Source organism: Brachyistius frenatus, unplaced genomic scaffold (assembly GCF_029030835.1).
Source record: "Brachyistius frenatus isolate BFR_SWC_R1_liver_20210118 unplaced genomic scaffold, ASM2903083v1 Contig_7, whole genome shotgun sequence".
NCBI classification, from domain to species: domain Eukaryota; kingdom Metazoa; phylum Chordata; class Actinopteri; family Embiotocidae; genus Brachyistius; species Brachyistius frenatus.
The window spans coordinates 8,406,112-8,426,392 of record NW_027210606.1 but is presented as its reverse complement, the minus strand read 5'-3'; the positions used below and the strand labels follow the sequence as shown (position 1 = coordinate 8,426,392).

Genomic DNA, 20,281 nt, shown 5'->3' with positions numbered 1-20,281 from the left:
TCCTCCTCTAGAGTTTCTGGATGACTGTTAACCTTTTCTGTTGCGATTAGAAACTATATGACAATACATTACCATAAACACGAGACCGATAAAAATCCATCACAAACTGATGGTAAACAGAGCAGAGATGAATGCACTGATGAGTTCAAATCTCTGAGGAGAAAACTGACAACTGAATTGCTGAAAAGAAGAATCTCATCCTGAACAAAACGTGTACAAAAACTAACATGTACATGTGAAGTGACGGGGGGTAAAGAAAGATGACGACAGCTTGGCAGCCGGGAAGAGAAACTGCTTCGATAAATTAGTCCTATTCTTCAGTTTCTGCGCAGTGTTCCTGCAAAGTCCTTTCTTGCCTGCTGGGACGCCAATTCCCATCTCTCCTTTTCTTTCTTTCAGTGTTTTTCCTCTAGTCCTCATCGTCCTCCTCGGTGTCGTCGTCCGTCTGGTCCCTGGCGTCGAGGTCATCTTCATCTTCCACCTGTAAGGGAAGGGTCACAGTCTAACTAGAGCAAAACAAGACGAAACGGAGCTGAGTGCTGCGGACACAGAACACGTAGTTGTTCCTCTATAATACGCGTCACGTCTGTACTGCTAAAAAAAAACTACCAACACAGCTTACCTGGCTGAGCAGGGGACACACTTTGAGATTATTCAATTAAAAGAGAAATCAAAACCAAAGCTAAGACATCACAAACAAAAAAACAACAACAATGGTTTCGACTTAGAATTAGGAAAAAAAATAAAGCTTCCTGCACGTGTGGAAAGGTGTTCAGACTGCAGGCTTTTTCTTTGCTTCAGGCTTCAAATAGGTCGGGCTTCCCAGGGGGGCCCCCGTGAACAGCAATGTTCAAGTCTGGCAGGTAATTATTTATCCTCCTCTTCACTCAATGTATTTCAACTCTTAAAAAAAAAAGGCAAATTGTTTGAAACACACAAAAAAAATTGTATGCAGGATTCTGGATCGTATTATTGGAGGCTGCACGTTACGCAAGTTTGAGAGCAAAACTGCAGACAGTTCTGAAGGTGAAAAAGTATTTCAACCTCCTCTGCATATTTTTATTTTTTTCCATTAATAGCTCATCTTCTCCTAAAAACCGTTGCTAGGGAGCCAGTAAATTCCTGCAGCAATACTGAAATACTAAAATGGAAAAACAAAAAAAAACTTCCATTAAAAACAATAGGGTTTATTTTGATAACTTATGACGTAATTTACACAAAAAAAGAAAAAGGGAAAACTGTTCATTTTGGATGAGGTACAGCCGAGACGACAGCAACATGGATAAAAAGAGAGCCGGACATGAATAAACGTCCACATATTATTGTTTCTCATGCTCACATGTGACTGAGTAGTGACTCCGCACTGGTAAACAACGAGTCATTTAACACCTCCCAGTCAGTTATAATTCAGGCATTTAAATTTTTTATTTAGTTTTAATCAAGTTTCTAATCAAATCTAATGTCAATTTAGTGAATTGATTGTCGTTAGTTTTAGTTTGTCAGTCTATATTTTCATCTCATATTTTTCGTATATTGAAAACTTGTAGGTCCGCACTATATTTTAGTCATACTGACATGAATAAAGATTGTCAAAAAAAATGTATTTTGTTATTGATTATGTTGATGATCACGCACTGTCGGACTTAAAAATAACTCGGGGCAGTGTGGTCTGATTGATTTATGATACTCTAATCACAGTATTTGCTGGGCGTTCCCTCACCTTTAAGAAAATAGACCTCAATTCAAAATATTCCAAGATGAAGTGGCAATACTAATATTACATGTTTTTAAAAAATCAATTCTATCCTTGTTGTCTTTTTACTGTTATTCAGTCAGCTTAATAAGTCCGGTTTCACATTTGAAGTTCTATGATAATAGTTTTTCTACCGTCTCTCCCAGGCTCTTGAGTTTCTGTTTGAGGCCGTGGATCTTCTGGTCCTGGTCTGCCAGCAGCATCAGCAGGTCGTCCTGCTCCTTCTTGGACTCCTGGACCTCCGTTTGCAGCTTTGTCTTTTCCGTCTGCAGGATGGCCACCGTGCTCGTGGCTGAAGCCAGCTGCTGCTCCAGCTCCGCCCGGCTCTCAGACAGGCTCTTCGCCTGCTCCTGAGCCGCAGAGGACGAAGGTAGGGTGAGACGAGAGGAAGGTCACAGTAACAGTCGGTTTGTGTAGATGACGGCATGATGAGAACCCATGGAAAAACTGTGACTATTAAACAATTTGAGAGATGCCCAAGCCAAAAAGGTGTATGGAAAATTAAGAGGTAAACTGAAGTATTTAGAAGTTCAGAGTCAGACAGATGTTCTTACACACCTCCAGTCTCTCCGTCTCAGAGGTCTGTGCTGCGAGTCTGCCCTCTAGTTCTGCCACCTTGCCAGCGTCTAATGAGCTGTCAATGTTGGGGACTGCGTTGGACAACTGAGACAAACCAGAGAGGCTAATTAATTTAAGTGACTAGTTAAGCATATTTCTGCTGAACTGATGTCATCATTGAATGGGTTTTTACCCCCGCTTCAGCTCTCTTAAGCAGTTCTTGTCTCTCGGTCTTCAGCTGAGAGATTTCTGTCGACTGGGACTGAACCTGACTCTTTAAAGCCTCGAGCTCCTGCAACAAAGCACACGTGTAGCAACACAAAATATAATACACATAATACAACAGAAATTCATTATCTGAAAACAACAAACCTGCTTTAGATTAGTTTCATGCTTAGGTCTGGTTATATTATATTTTTTTCTAACCGTGAGAGACTTAAAAAGATTTAACATACACTCATTAGGGGGGAAAAAAAAAAAAAAAGGTCAGTTTTATGCTCATAATGTTTCAGTCAAACTGGGGTAAAAGATCAAATAGGAGCAAGTGTAAAGAGATGACTCCCACCTGGAGTAGTTCCGTGTTGTCTGATCCTCCTGCTGAACCCTCTGCTGTCTGTGCAGCTGCTGACTTCTACAGATACAGTCAAAATATAATCCATCCATCATTTTCACATGCAGCGGAAATTGTAAGATACATTTACACGCAAACATCTACAGCATCAACAAGAGGAGCAGTTTAGTAGTCTTGGTTTGCCTGAAAATTGCTGCTGTGATGTTGTCTGGTTGTTACCACAACTCTGAAGGTGTTGTTTAAAACACTTATTAATCACAAAAACACAACATTTTCCGTAACAATGTCAACTGTTTATCAGGCGACAGGAAGACTTGGAAAGCCGTTTCTCTGTCAATCAATTAACGCTGCTGTTTGTGGAGGATTGGGTTCTTCCTGCACAGCCTATCTGCCTCTACTTGAAGCTTACACAAAAACTAAACTCTGCACCCCTGGAAACAGATCAGCAACTTCACAACATTTGTATCTGTTCAGCTGATTTCATTGAAATTTGTGCGCCTAAAATCAGCCTCCGGGGCGACACTCCAGCACACAAACGCACACAGGCGCACGTAACTTGAACAGTTGTAGATATCCACTAACCAGGGAGTTGATAAGTGTTTCTTTATCACCGAGTTGTGTCTGAAGAGATGCGCGTTGGTTGCGGAGCTCCTCCACCTCCTCTCTGAGCTGGGAAAGCTCTTCTGTCTGCAGCCCGTTCACCTGAGAGCCGTCTCCCTGGCTGTTCGACTGACTCTGGTTGTCTTTACCTGCAGTAATAACCACGCACACGTACGCTCAGTAAGAGGAAGGATATGTACCTTCCTGTTGTCTTCAAGAAAATTGTTACATAATTCTCCTGAAAGCACAGTCACTTCCCCAGCTTCCTTTTTAAAAAAAAAAAAAAAAGAAAAAAGTGAAGTATTGCTTTGAAACCCATCTGATTATGCAGTTGTCTCATATCACTGTCGCTCTATGTCTCAGCAATGAAGCAGTAAAACGCCGTCACGCCAGCTGGAGTCATGTCACAAACTATGAGGACATCAAGACAGGACAAATAACAGGAGAGGACAACAAATATATTCTGTCCTTAATGTATGAAGAGGACACGTGCAGGCAGTCGAGGTGAACCCACCTAATTTTAGTTTGAGGATGTTGTACTGGTCTTTGTGCTGCTGGATCTGGGACACCTGCTGGGTGATTGTTGTCTGCATCTGTTCGGTCTGAGAGTTCATGGACGCTACCTCTTCTTTCAGCTCCTGTATCTGAGCATCCTGAGGATCACACAAAATAAAACCGTCAACAGGAGAGTCCATCAAATACGAAAAAACTTAAATAAACACAATTTAAAAACTAGATGAAGAACGGGAAAACAGCACTTTGACTTCAGTTTATAGTGTTAAGTCGGCTGGGTCTATTTACCTGTTCTCTGATCAGCTCTTTGTACTGAGTTACAATGTTGTCATGTTGCTCTAATGTCTTCTTCACCTCCTCTTCCTTCTTCTCCTCCTCACTGGACTTGTGAACTGCTTTGGTTATCATGCCTGTGTGCAGCAGAGAGATTAACGTCATTCTTAAAATCCAGTAAAAACTCTTCACTAGCCCAGAGAAACGGTTCCTGAACCAATACCAAGAGAAGTCCCTGACTGACCCTCCAGTTCTTTGACCAGCTTGGTGAACTCGTGGTCGAACAGCATCTGCTCTGGAGACGGGAAGACCGGCTGTGGCTTCTGGCCCGCCCGTGAATAGAGCTCATGTTTAGTGATGAAGCCAAGCTTCTCTACAAAGTTTTCCTTTCCGATGCGCTTCTCGATCAGCTGCTTTAGCTTCTCTCTGAAAGGGACAGAGTGGACATTATTACGCTGTTTAGGTGAGGACCTGATTTCTGAATCAGCATTGTCACCTCACTAAATAGATTATATACGTGATTTATATGTAAGAGATGGAGTTTATAAGATGTTGAATGGAAATTTAGTGTACCTGTCATTCACAATTAGCTGACAACTCCCTTTACTTCCCGAATCACAGCGACATAGAACTACATAAACACATTTAACACCAATCCTGGATATATTATAGTCAACAGGAGAAAAATCTGATTAGTCAACAGCATATAAACCGGGTATTTAGCTATTATTGTTATTAAAATCATAATTTTTTCTTGAGCGCATATACAAAACTAAATTATTAATATCTAACTTCTGTGTTGCCTGTGTTGTGTTAAAGTGAGTGAAAGACACTTACTTGGTGTAGTTTTCCAATGAGTTGTCATTATAATAGATGCAGATGCCGAGAAGCAGCGCACACAGGCCCTGCACCAGCCTTTCATCCTCCCCCAGGTTCTCTGAGATCTGAGCGGTCAGCTACACGAGTCACTGAGTCAAGGACTCTCACACCCAATTTAACCTCAGACTGGAATATACAGTATGTTCCCCATCTTTTATAAAAATCTATGGTTCCCACTCTCAAAGAGAATCTCAAGAGGTTGAACTTAAAGATAACTGTAAGAGGAATTGAGATGTTTAAACCAAATTCCTCAAAAGTTCTGCATAAAAAAAAATAAAAAATAAATGGGAATATAAAAAACAAGGCTAACAAAACTATGGTATAGTACTACTGTAATGAAACTGACAGATTGCTTGTGAGCTGCTTCAAGGATACAAAGGGGACATTTTCCTGATTGTGTAGGAAGTGCGTGACTGCAATTGGACAGTTGCTGATCCACGTGCACAGCAGCATGAGGAGGCCCACCCTGGTCTGCACTTTACTGCCCTGTACAGCGTGATAAGAAGAACAAAAGAAATGTCAACGTGAGCTTCTGAGGAGTTACACCGACAGTAAAACACGAACAAAGGTCAGACGCTAACCCTTAAACAAAGAACATTTTAGAGACTGCTATTTAAAAAGAAGACTTGAGACCGGGAAGAACCAGATGTTGGCTGTAGAAGATTTAATCCAGCGTTACGCGTGTTCATAACTAATATGAGAATGAATCCTCATCACATTTAAATGAAGTCCAGATTGGTACATTTGTGAGCCAACAATTTTGTCTAGCAAGAGTTCCATTATATCTAACACGTGCTGAGTGTAACACAGGATAACTAAGAGAGCCAACAAAATTAGTTCCTAACGGGGAATAGTTCATAAAGAACGGAAAAACTATATTTGGTGCTAACAGAAGCATTTATTTTGCCGAGACATCATCCCTATCCAGACATACGAGTGTTAAATCTATGCATTTCATTTTTCAATCAACAAAAACATTGCAGGTAATCCAACAATTCTTCATCTGTAGCACTTCAAATCACATCAACCATTAGTAGTTACCGAGGTTATAATGGGTTAATAACGACACAATCAAAACAAAAACATTCAGATATTTAAACCAGGTTAGACTGACCAGAGCATGCAAACCCGTGATAAGTTATTAATGTTTAAATAAATTAAAAAGCATTTTCTTTACATCCAGGCCTCAGGTATACCACAAGTTCATAATTTTGTGGTTTGCAGTCTTCATTCTACAAGTTTTTATTTACTTGCAAATCAAAGTGTCATGAACTCGCAACTGAAACTTGGTTCTATTTTTGCAGCTATCAGCACATGCAAAGCAAAACGTAGTAAATGTGCTTTTTAAGGAATGGAGAAGAGGAAGTATAATCTAAAAAAAATTTTTTTAAAAACATGACAAAATTCTTTCCATGAAAACAACTTTGAGAAACATACAAGTTGTTTAAGGTCTATGTTGGAGATCAACCTAGATTTACTTCTTTATAAAAAGGTAGACTTCCAATGGACACATTTATGGGAAACTTTAGCCAATAGGTAGTTCATTTATCTCAATCAGCTGTAGCAAAAAAAACAGGATGATTTTCACGGAGCTGGAATGTAAGATGATGAAAATCAACAGAAATGAATAGATGGTGCAGAGTCAAATCTATACTACCGCTTCAGGCTGCTAATCAGCTGGGAACTAACTTAATGCACAACGTGCTTAAACAAGAGGAAGCATCTTTCCTGTCGAGAAACAATGGATGCCAGGACCGAGTTAAGTATGGAGATGAACGTGTGGGTAAAAACTTATCAGCATTCCATACTACAAAAACTTACGACATCACCTTTTCTGCTTTTGTCTCCAAATGTGACGTAATGCAAAAATGAGGAGGAAAACAAAAGAAAGGAAAATGACTATAGGTATTAACTGACCAAACACTGGTCTGGTCTCTGCAGAGAGGTCATATATGTACCATATATGTGTGTGTGTGTTTGAGGAGAAAACTACGGTAGACAGTCAAGACTAAAGACATACTGCTGAGATGAACTCGTGTAAAAGAAATACTCTAAGATAGGATCCTCAGCTTAAAAGTTTGCCATGTTTTTTGTTGAAGGAATTGATTCCACATTCCAAGAATTGATTCTTGCATTAAGACAAAGCTATCGAGTTACATTAACAAACCTAACTGACCACATTCCTGTCAGCCCGGAGGCTCGTCAACACAGAGATTGTGTGGCCGACATAAATTAGCCCTGCTCCTTCCTCCATTTGCGCACAGCTTCACTATTTGCTGTGGAAAACCCTGCTCGCATGGGAGGTTCACTCGGCCACTCCAATCAACCAACAGGTGACCAGCTGTAGTGGCCATGTGCAATAACGTTGAAGTCAGAAATTTGTTCCAAAATGTAGTTCCAACAATGGCAGCAGTGGAAGAGCGAGATGAAGCGATACCAACAGCTGATAACAGCAAATATTGACAAATTGAAGTTGGAGTAAAAAAATTAAAAAAAAAACACTCCTTAAATTCTTCAATTTACTTTACAAAGTCTGCAATGGTTACCAACTTGGCACTCTGCTCACATGGGGGGAGGGTCTCTGTTCATTACAGCTCGATCAATTCAAGCAGACAACATACGTCATAGGGTGGTCAATGCTGATTGGTTAAAGGCTGCTCCAGTAGTTTCAAAATCAACCCGAGGTCTGCACCCATAAGGATGCAACGACCGAAAGCAGCCCTCAGTCGAGCGCAGCCAGACCCGCTATGGATGTGTTCTACTGGTCGAACTGGTTGACCGAAAGACAACTTGCTCAGAAGCCTGAACGACTTCAGCTGTCTTCCAGATGCTTGAGCTCCTCATCCTGTCCGTCATGGTGATCCCAGACACTCACTGACGAAACATCATTTCTATCACTTGTATCGACATTGTAACTCGCATCCAACCTGAGGAGGGCGATGTGCAGCTTTAAAGCGGAGCGCCATGGTCTCAGATTTGCAGGAGCTGTTGCTCATTCCAGTTGCTTCAGTCAGTTTCACAGAGGTTACTCTCCAGTAAATACTTCAATACAGCAGCTGAGCTCAGAGCTTATAAGTATCCACTGGCCCAGCTGGTATCTCAGGGCAGCTCAAGTAAAAGGAGTCCAGCCCCTATCAAAGTGTTTGAAGACAGAATGAGCGGCATGGGTAAGATGAGCTTAGCCATGTTTAGGCAGGACACTAGAAATTTACATTTCAGAGTCTATTTTGGGAGCCATGTGGAAGTTTGCAAAGGCCTTTTCATTGCTCCCGTTGTTAGCTTGGGGAGGTTGTACACACGGATATGAAAAACATGTCAAAAGTTTAACTAGCAGAGTGAATATTTGTTCACTTCACCAGACTGTCATCGTATCCTTGAACCGGCAATTTGAGAAAAACAGGAAGGTTAGCGTTTCCACAGGATGCTTGAAGAAGCAAGTCCAAAGAAATCTGGGAAGGTTGGTTAATACCAAACTCTAAAATTGATCAATAGTACCAGTCCAGAATAATCGGAACCCAAAAGGGAACATGAAATAATCGGCAAGTATAGTCTCGGGTATAAACAGCCTCTTGCATTTGTATGGAAGCACACGTAAAAAAACTGAAGAGAAACGACAGTGAAGGTCCCTCACTCTGACAGGAAAAGGCCCAGAAGTTGCTGCAGCACCAACTTCCTGGGCAGACAGATAAGGAATTGCAGCACAGCAAACATCCCAGTTCAAAGCTCAAAGCAGGTGTTAGGACAATATCAGCAGCGATAAAACGACTAGAACCAGCTTGCTGTGTCCCTTTTCTCTGAACCTCTCTCGGGTGTCCACTTGTGTACTTCCCCAAACTCCATTAGTGAACGCAGTGGGAGTGAGCAGAGCGTCAACATCTGAGAGGAGGAGTGCATCTGTGTCACCCTAATGGGGAAGAACTGGGTCATAGCCTTAAGTTAGGGACAAGGAAGGGCTGGTAAAGAGTTAGAGGGAAGTAAGATCCCCTAACATGTGGGCCATCGAGGGCCCTACGACAGACGCCAAGCCAAAAATAACCAGGACAGGTGCCACCCAAACACTCACAGACACAATGCGCACGCAATTTACTCACCCGCCGGACGATCTTATCACCCTGCAAAACCACAATAATGTGACACTGTTCTTTCTCTTCACTGTGGTTCACAATTCAGTATGCATATACATCTTTGTCTACTCGCCAAAAAATTAGTCCTGTTTTTACACAAACCTATCATACCTAGACACACACAGCATATTAGCATATCCATTAGTAAAACTGTCATTGTCTTACCTGGGACAGGATGTTGGTGCACTGCTGCAGCAGAGACACAGGCGGCTTGCCCAGGCTGGTGGCAAGCTGAACCCTCAGCAGCTGCTCCTTCTGGGTGAGATTGTCCTGCAGCGCATGAGCCAAGGCCACAGCAGCACACCAGTTGGAAAGAGAGTCGACCGAGAACAGACCTCCACACAGCAGCTGGCCTGCTGAGATGGAATTGGCTGGGAGGGAAAAAAAAAAAAGAAAAAAGTGAGCTATTAAAAAAACTAAAAACTGTGTGCGTGATTTAAAAACACACATGAACTGTAATTTGTGTAAAAAAAAAAAGTTTTTGAATCCCTCCTGGAAATGTGATTTTAACTGACCATCAATGGTGGAGGGCAGCAGCGTAGCCACTATCTCCCCCTGGCCTTTCTGGTTTTTGTAGAGGAAACACTGGAAACAGTAAAGGACTGCACAGCGCAGCACGAACGGTTGCCTCTCATTCACCATGGACATGAGCAGCACCACGATAGCTGGTCTACAAAGACATGAAGAAGAAAGATCACAGAACAAGTTCATTACAGGACCCACTTTTAGAAGGATATTAGAGATTTGATACCTTGGCCCATTGGTTGAGTCTTACCTCGGTGGGTTTGAAGGGGCATTGACAGAAGCAAAGTAGTCCTGGTTGACCTGTGAGCCCCTGATAACCTCTGAAACAGTGTTGATGGTCTGAAAGAAAGTAGACAGATTAAAATCAAATCAGCCGAGCCTTCTGAGTGGAGTGAGGAAATCAAAGTGCGCGTAACAGAGTTGGAACAAGCAGAGTCCCTTTGCCTTTGAAACTTTGAGGTTTTTCTTTAACTCTGACAGTCGTTCTGATCATTGATCTGATCACTGATCTGCACAAGCCTACTTCTGAGTAAGTAACAATTCTCAGTGTAAAGTATTATTATGATTACTTCGGTGAGGATGTCAGCAGGAACACCAGTGGCCATGAGGATGGTACACAGTTGCTGCAGCAGGCCACACTGGTACATGGACTTCTGACAGCTGGCTGTAGCTCCAGGAGAGTTCACTGGAGAAACCATGACTCGCACCAGCTGGGATGACAACATTGTTTGAGATTTTTGAGAACCAACATCCCATTGTTCTGTTTTTTTTAAATTGTAAACAGATTAAATCAACTGTCAGACGCAGCTGCAGTAATTTACCTGCAGCATGAGGTGGAGGTTGGTGACCTTCTGTGCTGACCAGCCAGAGTTATCATCACCAACCTCAAACCAGGGCTTCATTCTCTGAATGTAGGAGCCCTCCTTGAAGAAGTTCTGGTTGGAGCTGTTGTTCTTCAGCAGGTTGAGCAGAAGCAGCAAACAGTCCTCCACCACAATACCTGCGCACAGGAAAGAGGATTAATGCCAGGACAAATAACGAGACAAAAAATAATCCTAGTATTATACAGTGCCTTGCAAAAGTATTGACCCCCCTTGGCGTTTTTCCTATTTTGTTGCCTTACAAATTGGAATTAAAATTGATCTTTATTTGGATTTCATGTAATGGATATACACAAAATAGTCCAAATTGGTGAAGTGAAATGAAAAAAATAACTTGCTTCAAAAAATTCTAAAAAATAAATAATGGAAAAGTGGTGCATGCATATGTATTCACCCCCTTTGCTATTAAGCCTCTAAATAAGATCTGGTGCAACCAATTACCTTCAGAAGTCACTTAATTAGTTAAATAAAGTCCACCTGTGTGCAATCTAAGTGTCATATGATCTCAGTATATATATACACCTGTTCTGAAAGGTCCCAGAGTCTACAACACCACTAAGCAAGGGGCACCACCAAGCAAGCGGCACCATGAAGACCAAGGAGCTCTCCAAACAGGTCAGGGACAAAGTTGTGGAGAAGTACAGATCAGGGTTGGGTTATAAAAAAATATCCAGAACTTTGAACATCCCACGGAGCACCATTAAAGCCATTATTAAAAAATGGAAAGAATATGGCACCACAACAAACCTGGCAAGAGAGGGCCGCCCACCAAAACTCGCGGACCAGGCAAGGAGGGCATTAATCAGAGAGGCAACAAAGAGACCAAAGATAACCCTGAAGGAGCTGCAAAGCTCCACAGCGGAGATTGGAGTTTCTGTCCATAGGACCACTTTAAGCCGTACACTCCACAGAGCTGGGCTTTACGGAAGAGTGGCCAGAAAAAAGCCATTGCTTAAAGAAAAAAATAAGCAAACACGTTTGGTGTTCGCCAAAAGGCATGTGAGAGACTCCCCAAACATATGGAAGAAGGTACTCTGGTCAGATGATACTAAAATTGAGCTTTTTGGCCATCAAGGAAAACGCTATGTCTGGCGCAAATCCAACACCTCTCATCACCCCGAGAACACCATCCCCACAGTGAAGCATGGTGGTGGCAGCATCATGCTGTGGGGATGTTTTTCATCGGCAGGGACTGGGAAACTGGTCAGAATTGAAGGAATGATGGATGGCGCTAAATACAGGGAAATTCTTGAGAGAAACCTGTTTCAGTCTTCCAGAGATTTGAGACTGGGACGGAGGTTCACCTTCCAGCAGGACAATGACCCTAAGCATACTGCTAAAGAAACACTCGAGTGGTTTAAGGGGAAACATTTAAATGTCTTGGAATGGCCTAGTCAAAGCCCAGACCTCAATCCAATTGAGAATCTGTGGTATGACTTAAAGATTGCTGTACACCAGCGGAACCCATCCAACTAGAAGGAGCTGGAGAAGTTTTGCCTTGAAGAATGGGCAAAAATCCCAGTGGCTAGATGTGCCAAGCTTATAGATACATACCCCAAGAGACTTGCAGCTGTAATTGCTGCAAAAGGGGGCTCTACAAAGTATTGACTTTGGGGGGCTGAATAGTTATGCATGCTCAAGTTTTCTGTTTTTTTGTCTTATTTCTTGTTTGTTTTACAATAAAACATATTTTGCATCTTCAAAGTGGTAGGCATGTTGTGTAAATCAAATGATACAAACCCCCCCCAAAAATAAATTTTAATTCCAGGTCGTAAGGCAACAAAAAAAGAAATACGCCAAGGGGGGTCAATACTTTTGCAAGGCACTGTATTCATGGCACATACAACTGGTAGTATTGTGTTAAAATGTTCAGTGAAAATTATGAGCTGAAAAAAGAAACGTCAGCATCCTAAAATTATTTTACCTCCATCACTGCTGCCCTCTTCTGTGATGATATCTAAGAGGCGCTCAAATGCGTTCTCAAATGCCACAATTTTCTGAATGGCTGCGTTGCCTTTAGTCAGCTGTTGAAGCAACAGTAATCCCTGTTGGTAGTAGAAAACACAATTTCACACACTCATCCAAACATGCATTCAGAGGCTTTAAAATGTGGTTTACCACAAAATGAACAAGAAATGTTCTTACATCATTGCGAATTACTTCTCTAGAGTCTGCTAATAGATCCATCAATCTGGAAACACCTGCAAGAGGAAACCGAAACAAAAAGTGTCTTTCGTATAAATAAAGACAGAAAACCTACTGTCCTCAAAATGTCTGATAGAATCAGAACAAGACTCAAGAAAAGAGATGTAAAGATGATGCAGAAATGTCGACATAAAAGTGAACATACAGATTCAGAGTAAATTCTTGACATGACTAAACAAGTTTGATATGGGCAAGAAGAAACTCACCCATGGGGCTGACGAGAATGATACCCTGGAGCTGGATGCCCTGGTTCTTCAGGAGAGCCGTCAACAACTTCACCCCAGGCCAACGTACATGGAAGTCAAACTCCTAAAATCATATCAGCGTGTAGATATGTCAGACAGCTGTTTAGCCAATGATAATAACGCAGGGATTTTGCTACTGGACCAGAAACAGTTGAGTACCTCCAACAGAGTAAGAAGCAGGGTTATATGTTCAGGGTCTTCGATGAATTTGTCTGTAAACTGGGCACCCAGATCATCTGCCTGCTTCTGGGCATTCTCATCTATGAGAGAAGATAGAAAATGTCTTCAACAAATACCACAGCCGGAGTCATCAATCTTGTGGGGAGGACCAGCTGGTCTGCTCATAGCAATCAGCCCGAGTTACACAGAAATGATAATCATATCTGCAACTTCTCAAAATGTTGCAATATGATGTGAAACCACTGGTGAAATTAGTGACTCTACAAGGAATAGGTGAATGTAACCAGTAAATGTGAACATGCTCAGGGTGATACTTGTGAACAACCCTTCTGGGAAAAAGATCAGAGGCTACACAGAGGAGGGGACAGCCGGACGAGCGAAATCTACTCTATACACACAATGATAAACATTTAAAGTTGGATTAGCTGAGAGCTTTAATGTCAGAAAATAAACAGAGAAATACAAGAGTGTATCTCCTGCCCAAGTGTCCATAACCTCAAATCACAAAAAGCCAAGTTTTCTGCCTTAACTTTAGTGATATCAGAGATGTTAGCTTTATTTAAACATGTTACTAAAAATGCATCTCTAAAATGTCCAGCTTCATCCCAAACGCTGGCGATTAAAGGAAATGGTTTTGTAACACTGAAATATTAAATTTCAAGGTGTTTTTCATCAATATTTCTACTAGATGTTTCATGTGTGTAAAATTTGCAGTGCTCAACCTACAGATTATTTCCCAACAAGCAGCTGTCCTCACCCCGACAGAACATTTGAGCAACTTTCAGCTCATTGTTTTGTTTTTCCTGGACCCAGCTTTTCTGTTTTTTTCCTGGACCCAGCTTTTCTGGTTTGATTAATTCCCACTGCTGTAAACAGCAGTTTCCAGCAGCAGCAGGCAGCTATTTTCACTGATAAACCTCACAAAATACTGCCTGCTCAGCACCAAACAGCAGACATACACACTTAAGAGACTTCTCTCAGGAGGGTTTAAAAAAAACAAACCAGAGTCAAAAGGAGGGTAAATATTGCATTTACTATTGCAAGGTGGACAAAACCACTATTCCAAAGTTTGCCCTGTGTACTATGTTTGTACTAATAACTTGACAACTTTATAAGGAGGCCGAAACAAAACGTGGTTTAAAAAAGAAAAGGTGTCACGGTTACTCTAAATAGTATGCCGATCAAGACAACACTAGAGGAAAGTGTGAAAATATTTGTTTATAACTTTGGTGAGAGGACAAAAACCTAATAATTAAATTGTATAATTTCACAACAATAGTGCAAAAATAATGAAGTATGAAGATGTGAGGAAAACAAAAGGGACAATGAGAAGAATGAGAAATAAGACACAAACAGATAGAGGTTGGGGAGTATCATGGTATTAGTGAAGCATTCAAGTTACCACCCAAACAACTTCCTGTCACTTTTCTGGTGACAACGGATTTTAGTGAAGTAAGTAAAGAGTAGTACGAGAGCTACTGCACATATAGCTTGTTTTAAGTACTGACCAGGCATGGACACATTCTTATGCTTCCCTGAGACAGGGAGAGGGGTTACTGCGTCTGCGAGGGCAGGGGGGAAAGAGGAAGTTTAAAGCTTTACTCAAAAGCTAGCATTCATTCAACTACTCTGAAGTCGTCGAGAATCAGCTGACTGATTCCTGTGACGATAAGCCTCGACAACAACCAAAATACAAAATCGGAATTTATCAGCTTTTTAAACAATCTGGACACTGCAGCAGGTGTAAAGAATATATTAATGTGCTCTTTTTCCAAATCCCAGCCAAGGAGAATGTAAGATTTGTAAGTGCTGCTGGTGGTTAGAGGATTGACATCATGCACAGTCAAAGAGTTTTACCTTCTGATTCATCTGTAGCGTTAAAACATGGAAGAGAAGAGAGAGACGAGAGTCTTCACATAAAGCAGTCATGATCAGTGTAAAGAAGACGGAAATGCAAATTGACTGCCGTCCAACTAACATGAATGGAACTCAATTACACATGCAAACTGAAAACTGATTTTTAGTCAGTTTAAACTGTTTACTGTAGCCAAACAATTACAGGGAATTATCTGCAAAATAGGGAAAAACATTTTTAGATGAAAGCAGTTCTTGTTCTGTCAAGATATATATTTTAGGATAAATTCTATAGTTTCTAATGACTGCAATACCTTGTTCTTCCTCCTCATCGTTGCAGATGATGTTGTAGAGCGTGTCCAAAGCATAGCCGAGGATTTCAGAGTCAGCTCTGTAGCATTTGGAGAGAGATCCAAATTATCAACAAAATATGTTTCTTTATTTATTGAATTGTAAAAACCAGTAAAAAAAATTACTCTAAACCAACACTATTATACATTACTGTGTAAAAACCCCGGGGAAATACAGTGCATCTGGAAAGTATTCACAGCACTTCACTTTTTCCACATTTTATGTTACAGCTTTATTCCAAAATGGATTCAATTCATTTTTGTTCCTCAAAATTCTACACGCAATACCCATAATGACAAGGTGAAAAAAGTTTGTTTAAAATTTTTGCAAATCTATTAAAAACAAAGAACGAAAATATAACATGTACATTAGTATTCACAGCCTTTGATCAATGCTTTGTTGAAGCACCTTTGGCAGCAATTACAGCCTCAAGTCTTTTTGAGTATGATGCTACAAGCTTGGCACCTATTTTTGGGCAGTTTCTCCCATTCTCGGTGCACAGCCATTTTCAGATCTCTCCAGAGATGTTCAATCGGGTTCAAGTCTGGGCTCTGCCTGGGCCACTCAAGGACATTCACAGAGTTGTCCCGAAGACACTCCTTTGTTATCTTGGCTGTGTGCTTAAGGTCGTTGTCCTGTTGGAAGATGAACCTTCCCCCCAGTCTGAGGTCCAGAGCTCTCTGGAGCAGGTTTTCATCAAGGATGTCTCTGTACATTGCTGCATTCATCTTTCCCTCCATCCTGACTAGTCTCCCAGTTCCTGCCGCTAAAAAACATCCCCACAGCATGATGCTGCCACCACCATGCTTCACCGTAGAGATGGTATTGGCCAGGTGATGAGCGGTGCCTGGTTTCCTCCAAACATGACGCTTGGCATTCAGGCCAAAGAGTTCAATCTTTGTTTCATCAGACCAGAGAATTTAGTTTCTCATGGTCTGACAGTCCTTCAGGTGCCTTTTGGTAAACTCCAGGTGGGCTGTCATGTGCCTTTTACTGAGGAGTGGCTTCCGTCTGGCCACTCTACCATACAGGCCTGCTTGGTGGAGTGCTGCAGAGATGGTTGTCTTTCTGGAAGGTTCTCCTCTCTTCACAGAGCAACGCTGGAGCTCTGTCAGAGTGACCATCGGGTTCTTGGTCACCTCCCTGACTAAGGCCCTTCTCCCCCGATCGCTCAGTTTGGCCGGGCGGCCGACTCTAGGAAGAGTCCTGGTGGTTCAAACTTCTTCCATTTACGGATGATGGAGGCCACTGTGCTCATTGGGACCTTCAATGCTGCAGAAATGTTTCTGTACCCTTCCCCAGATCTGTGCCTCGATACAATCCTGTCTCGGAGGTCTACAGACTTCACGGCTTGGTTTGTGCTCTGACATGCACTGTCAACTGAGGGACCTTATATAGACGGTGTGTGTCTTTCCAAATCATGTCCAATCAACTGGTGGTCCACAGGTGGACTCCAATCAAGTTGTAGAAACATCTCAAGGATGATCAGTGGAAACAGGATGCACCTGAGCTCAATTTTGAGTGTCATGGCAAAAGCTGCGAATACTTATGTACATGTGATTTTTTTTTTTAATAGATTTGCAAAAATTTTAAACAAAGCTTTTTCACGTTGTCATTATGGGGTATTGTGTGTAACATTTTGAGGAAAAAAATGAATTTAATAAATTTTGGAATAAGACTGTAACAACAAAATGTGGAAAAAGTGAAGCGCTGTGAATACTTTCCGGATGCACTGTACACAGGTAACAACCACCAAGCTCTTTATAGGGCAATAAGATCAAATATTGCTTAAATGAACAAATACTGTATCAACAATTTTTATTTCCTCGACAACCTTAAATGCAAGATATATTATCTGGTGGTTGGAAGAGTGTTTAACAAGGTGAAATATAGAGGTGGTGTTTTCTTGCAGTGGATTCACTCCTTCACTTTGCTCATTTTACTGTCAGAGAGTTAATTTTAAATGGATTAAATTGCTGTTTTTTCCCATTAGTCTACGCTTAATAACCAATACTGACAAAATGAAAACATGTTTTAGAAATGTTTGCAATCTATCAAAAATCTAAAGTATTTCATTTGCAAGTATTAGCATCAACATACCTGTCAGTTTGCAGTATGTTGATCAAGTGATCCATTGCCTGTGTGCCAACTTCCATGCGATATTTCTACAAAAGACAATAATACACTTAAGATTGGCGAAAGGAAGGAATATCAATCAATGTGCACAAACAGATAATAGTGTGAACTTTGTATGGTATTTCTTATAATACACAGGAAGTCTACATGTCTATCTGTGCCAGACCAGTGCTGACACCCTTGTGTATTAATGTTCAACTGTGTGCCTCCTAAACCCCTCTTTCAAGCCTGATAAACTCATTACGCATGGCTGACAGGGCAGCTGCTAACAAAACTGCCCATGAACAGAACTGAGAGGTGACTTGATAAAGAGCATCTCAGTGATTCGTTCATTAATTGTGCAAACATGACCTTTAACTGTGGCTGTTGATGGTTTGTTCATCATCACAGTGAAATAGAACAGAAAACCTTGACAAACCTCCAGGATTGAACACATGATGTTAATACAGTAAAGCAGGGGAATAAACTCTCTTTGCTTTTTCTCCTCTACTGACAGCTGCCATAATTAATTTTTTTTTTAATACATTTAATACCTGAAAGCACTGAGGCGTCACCGTTTCACCAGATCTCTAACCCCCTTTCCGGAAATAATCACGTTTTAGGGCTGATGTATTAAACTATTAAACCAGCAAATAAGAGCATTTCAGCTGCACCTGTTTTCAGTAACTTCCTCGTCACAGTTTACCTTAGAGAGGGACTTAAGAGCCCGGACAGCATCTCTGCGGTCTTCTAGGAGCGTTGAGGAGGCAACGCGATCACACAACTTCTGAATCTGTAAATGGACAAATTATCGTCTTTTTTTTTTTTTCTCATAATTTCCACCTCATACAAACAACAGCATGTAACACAAATACAAGAGTGTGTTGGTAGTGATTTCTGCATTTATGTCTTTGTAAGAGCAAGATTTCAGAAAGGGGCATGACATTGCTTTGCATACGCAGGCAGTGAGTACAAAGATATATACACCGATTTTTGTTCTATTTTTCTCGCCTTCACGAGAGCTGTGGTTCCAAAACTGGATCTGGAGACCCCATAAGGGGTTCCTGAACACACCTGTGAGGTGATGATATGATGACCAGAAAAGGGAGCAGACAATAGCGTGTGTTTGCCAAATAAATATAATGCATAATTTGAAGACTTTCTTTTAAACTTTGCATGTTTCCTTTGAAAATCATTGGATGATTCAACTTATTCAGGACAGAATAACCAAAGTACATATGTGACATAACTGAAATGTATGAGGCAAAAAAACAAACAGGGAACTACTGGCCTGGAGGACACCATTTCTCAATTATTATTATTATTATTATTATTATTTTTTCCTCTGACAAACTGATAAGAAACTTACCACTACTATGAAAACATCACTGCAGAAAGAGACAATAAACAGCAACTCTACAGACAAAGATCTGATTTCGCGGCTATTGAGTCTCCCGCAATGTGAGCAGAGAAATGTCCCAAGAGTCCAGCAGACAAAACTCTGCACGTGTGTCTCATGTGCTGATGGACATTCAAATGTGCATTATTTCATACCAGGGTTTGTTTGAAATTTAAAAAAAAAAAAAAAAAACGATTTAACGATTGACAGCCGACACTGCTGTCCTCAGATAGTGTTTCCATTCATTTCGGCTCTACGGAAGAAACACGACAGGTAAAAGACAGGTGAGACACTCCGACGGGTAAACTGACAGATTTAGTCCGTTAGCCAATTAGCCTTTGACTAGCTCGTTGTCACGAATTTAGGCAGGGCCCGGTGACTTCTGATGTTATTTTGGGTGCTTTTTAAATAGTAAATAACCATCAGCATAAAAAAAAAAACCACACGTTTTTTTTTGTTGTTGTTTTTGTTTGTTTCTTGGAGTGCCTGTTCTTAGTTTGTGAGGTCCGCGGTGGTGAAGCTAGCAGCAGCTACCTACCGTCTCCGCTCCGGACGGCTGCGGCCCGGCTGCCTGCCCCCCCATCACTCCTCTGAAGAAGTTCATCTCGAACAAACGTCCTCTCGGTGCCGGATTCAAAGCCTCTCTCTCTTCCGAAAACAAAAACAACAACAACCTCCCCCCCTATGATTCCTTTATCCGTGGTCCGGTCAATAAATATGTAAAAGGGTGAGAGAAAAGTACACAATGATTATTTTTGTTCCACTGTGTACACTGACCTACCCCGGAACATAACTGTGAGGGCACTGCGCATGCGCGCAAACGTGGCGCTTACGTGGCTGATCAGCAGACGAGCGAGCCGGTGATTTAAAGGGCAAGAAAACCTATTGATTAAAGGTCAAAGGTTATGCAATATGACGAAGCAAATCAATTACATTCATCACTATATCAATATAGAAATATTAGTTTGTGATAACTTTAAAGTGTGAATAGGTTTGGGAGTGTGCACAACTTAATCACAATATCACCTGATGAATTCATATTTTTGTATCTTGGACCCTGTTATAAAGGGACCATGTACCAAAATATAGGCCTACTTTATTTTCTCTGTTTTTGATTTTTTTTTTTTTTTTCTATGTTGGTCAATATTGTACATTCTAAACTAAATTGGAATTAAATCAAATTAACACACACAAACGTGACTGTGTAGCACTGAAACATGTTGTGCAAAGTAGTAGGCTACGATGTGATTTTTGG

General features: G+C 41.2%; 1 protein-coding gene across 5 annotated transcripts; it reads right to left on the bottom strand.

The window, feature by feature from the left end:
• Positions 1-19,820, bottom strand: uso1 (USO1 vesicle transport factor). 5 transcript variants are annotated; one of them, XM_069689324.1, is made up of 27 exons: positions 19,565-19,820; positions 18,334-18,420; positions 17,613-17,677; positions 15,476-15,552; positions 15,165-15,176; positions 14,816-14,869; positions 13,287-13,387; positions 13,089-13,191; positions 12,823-12,878; positions 12,602-12,722; positions 10,618-10,796; positions 10,366-10,506; positions 10,047-10,135; positions 9,787-9,941; positions 9,437-9,642; positions 9,239-9,259; positions 5,523-5,633; positions 5,106-5,224; positions 4,513-4,694; positions 4,284-4,405; positions 3,997-4,135; positions 3,465-3,631; positions 2,877-2,942; positions 2,505-2,603; positions 2,312-2,416; positions 1,888-2,103; positions 1-481 (listed from the first exon to the last, which is right to left on the bottom strand). In XM_069689324.1, exons 1-27 carry the CDS (start codon positions 19,628-19,630, stop codon positions 410-412), a joined length of 2,931 nt encoding a protein of 976 aa, XP_069545425.1. In that variant the 5' UTR covers positions 19,631-19,820; the 3' UTR covers positions 1-409. The 5 variants fall into 5 exon arrangements, with proteins under 5 accessions (XP_069545425.1, XP_069545427.1, XP_069545426.1 ...); XM_069689326.1 differs by lacking the exon at positions 9,239-9,259; XM_069689325.1 differs by lacking the exon at positions 15,165-15,176.
• Positions 19,821-20,281: the final 461 nt, after the last annotated feature.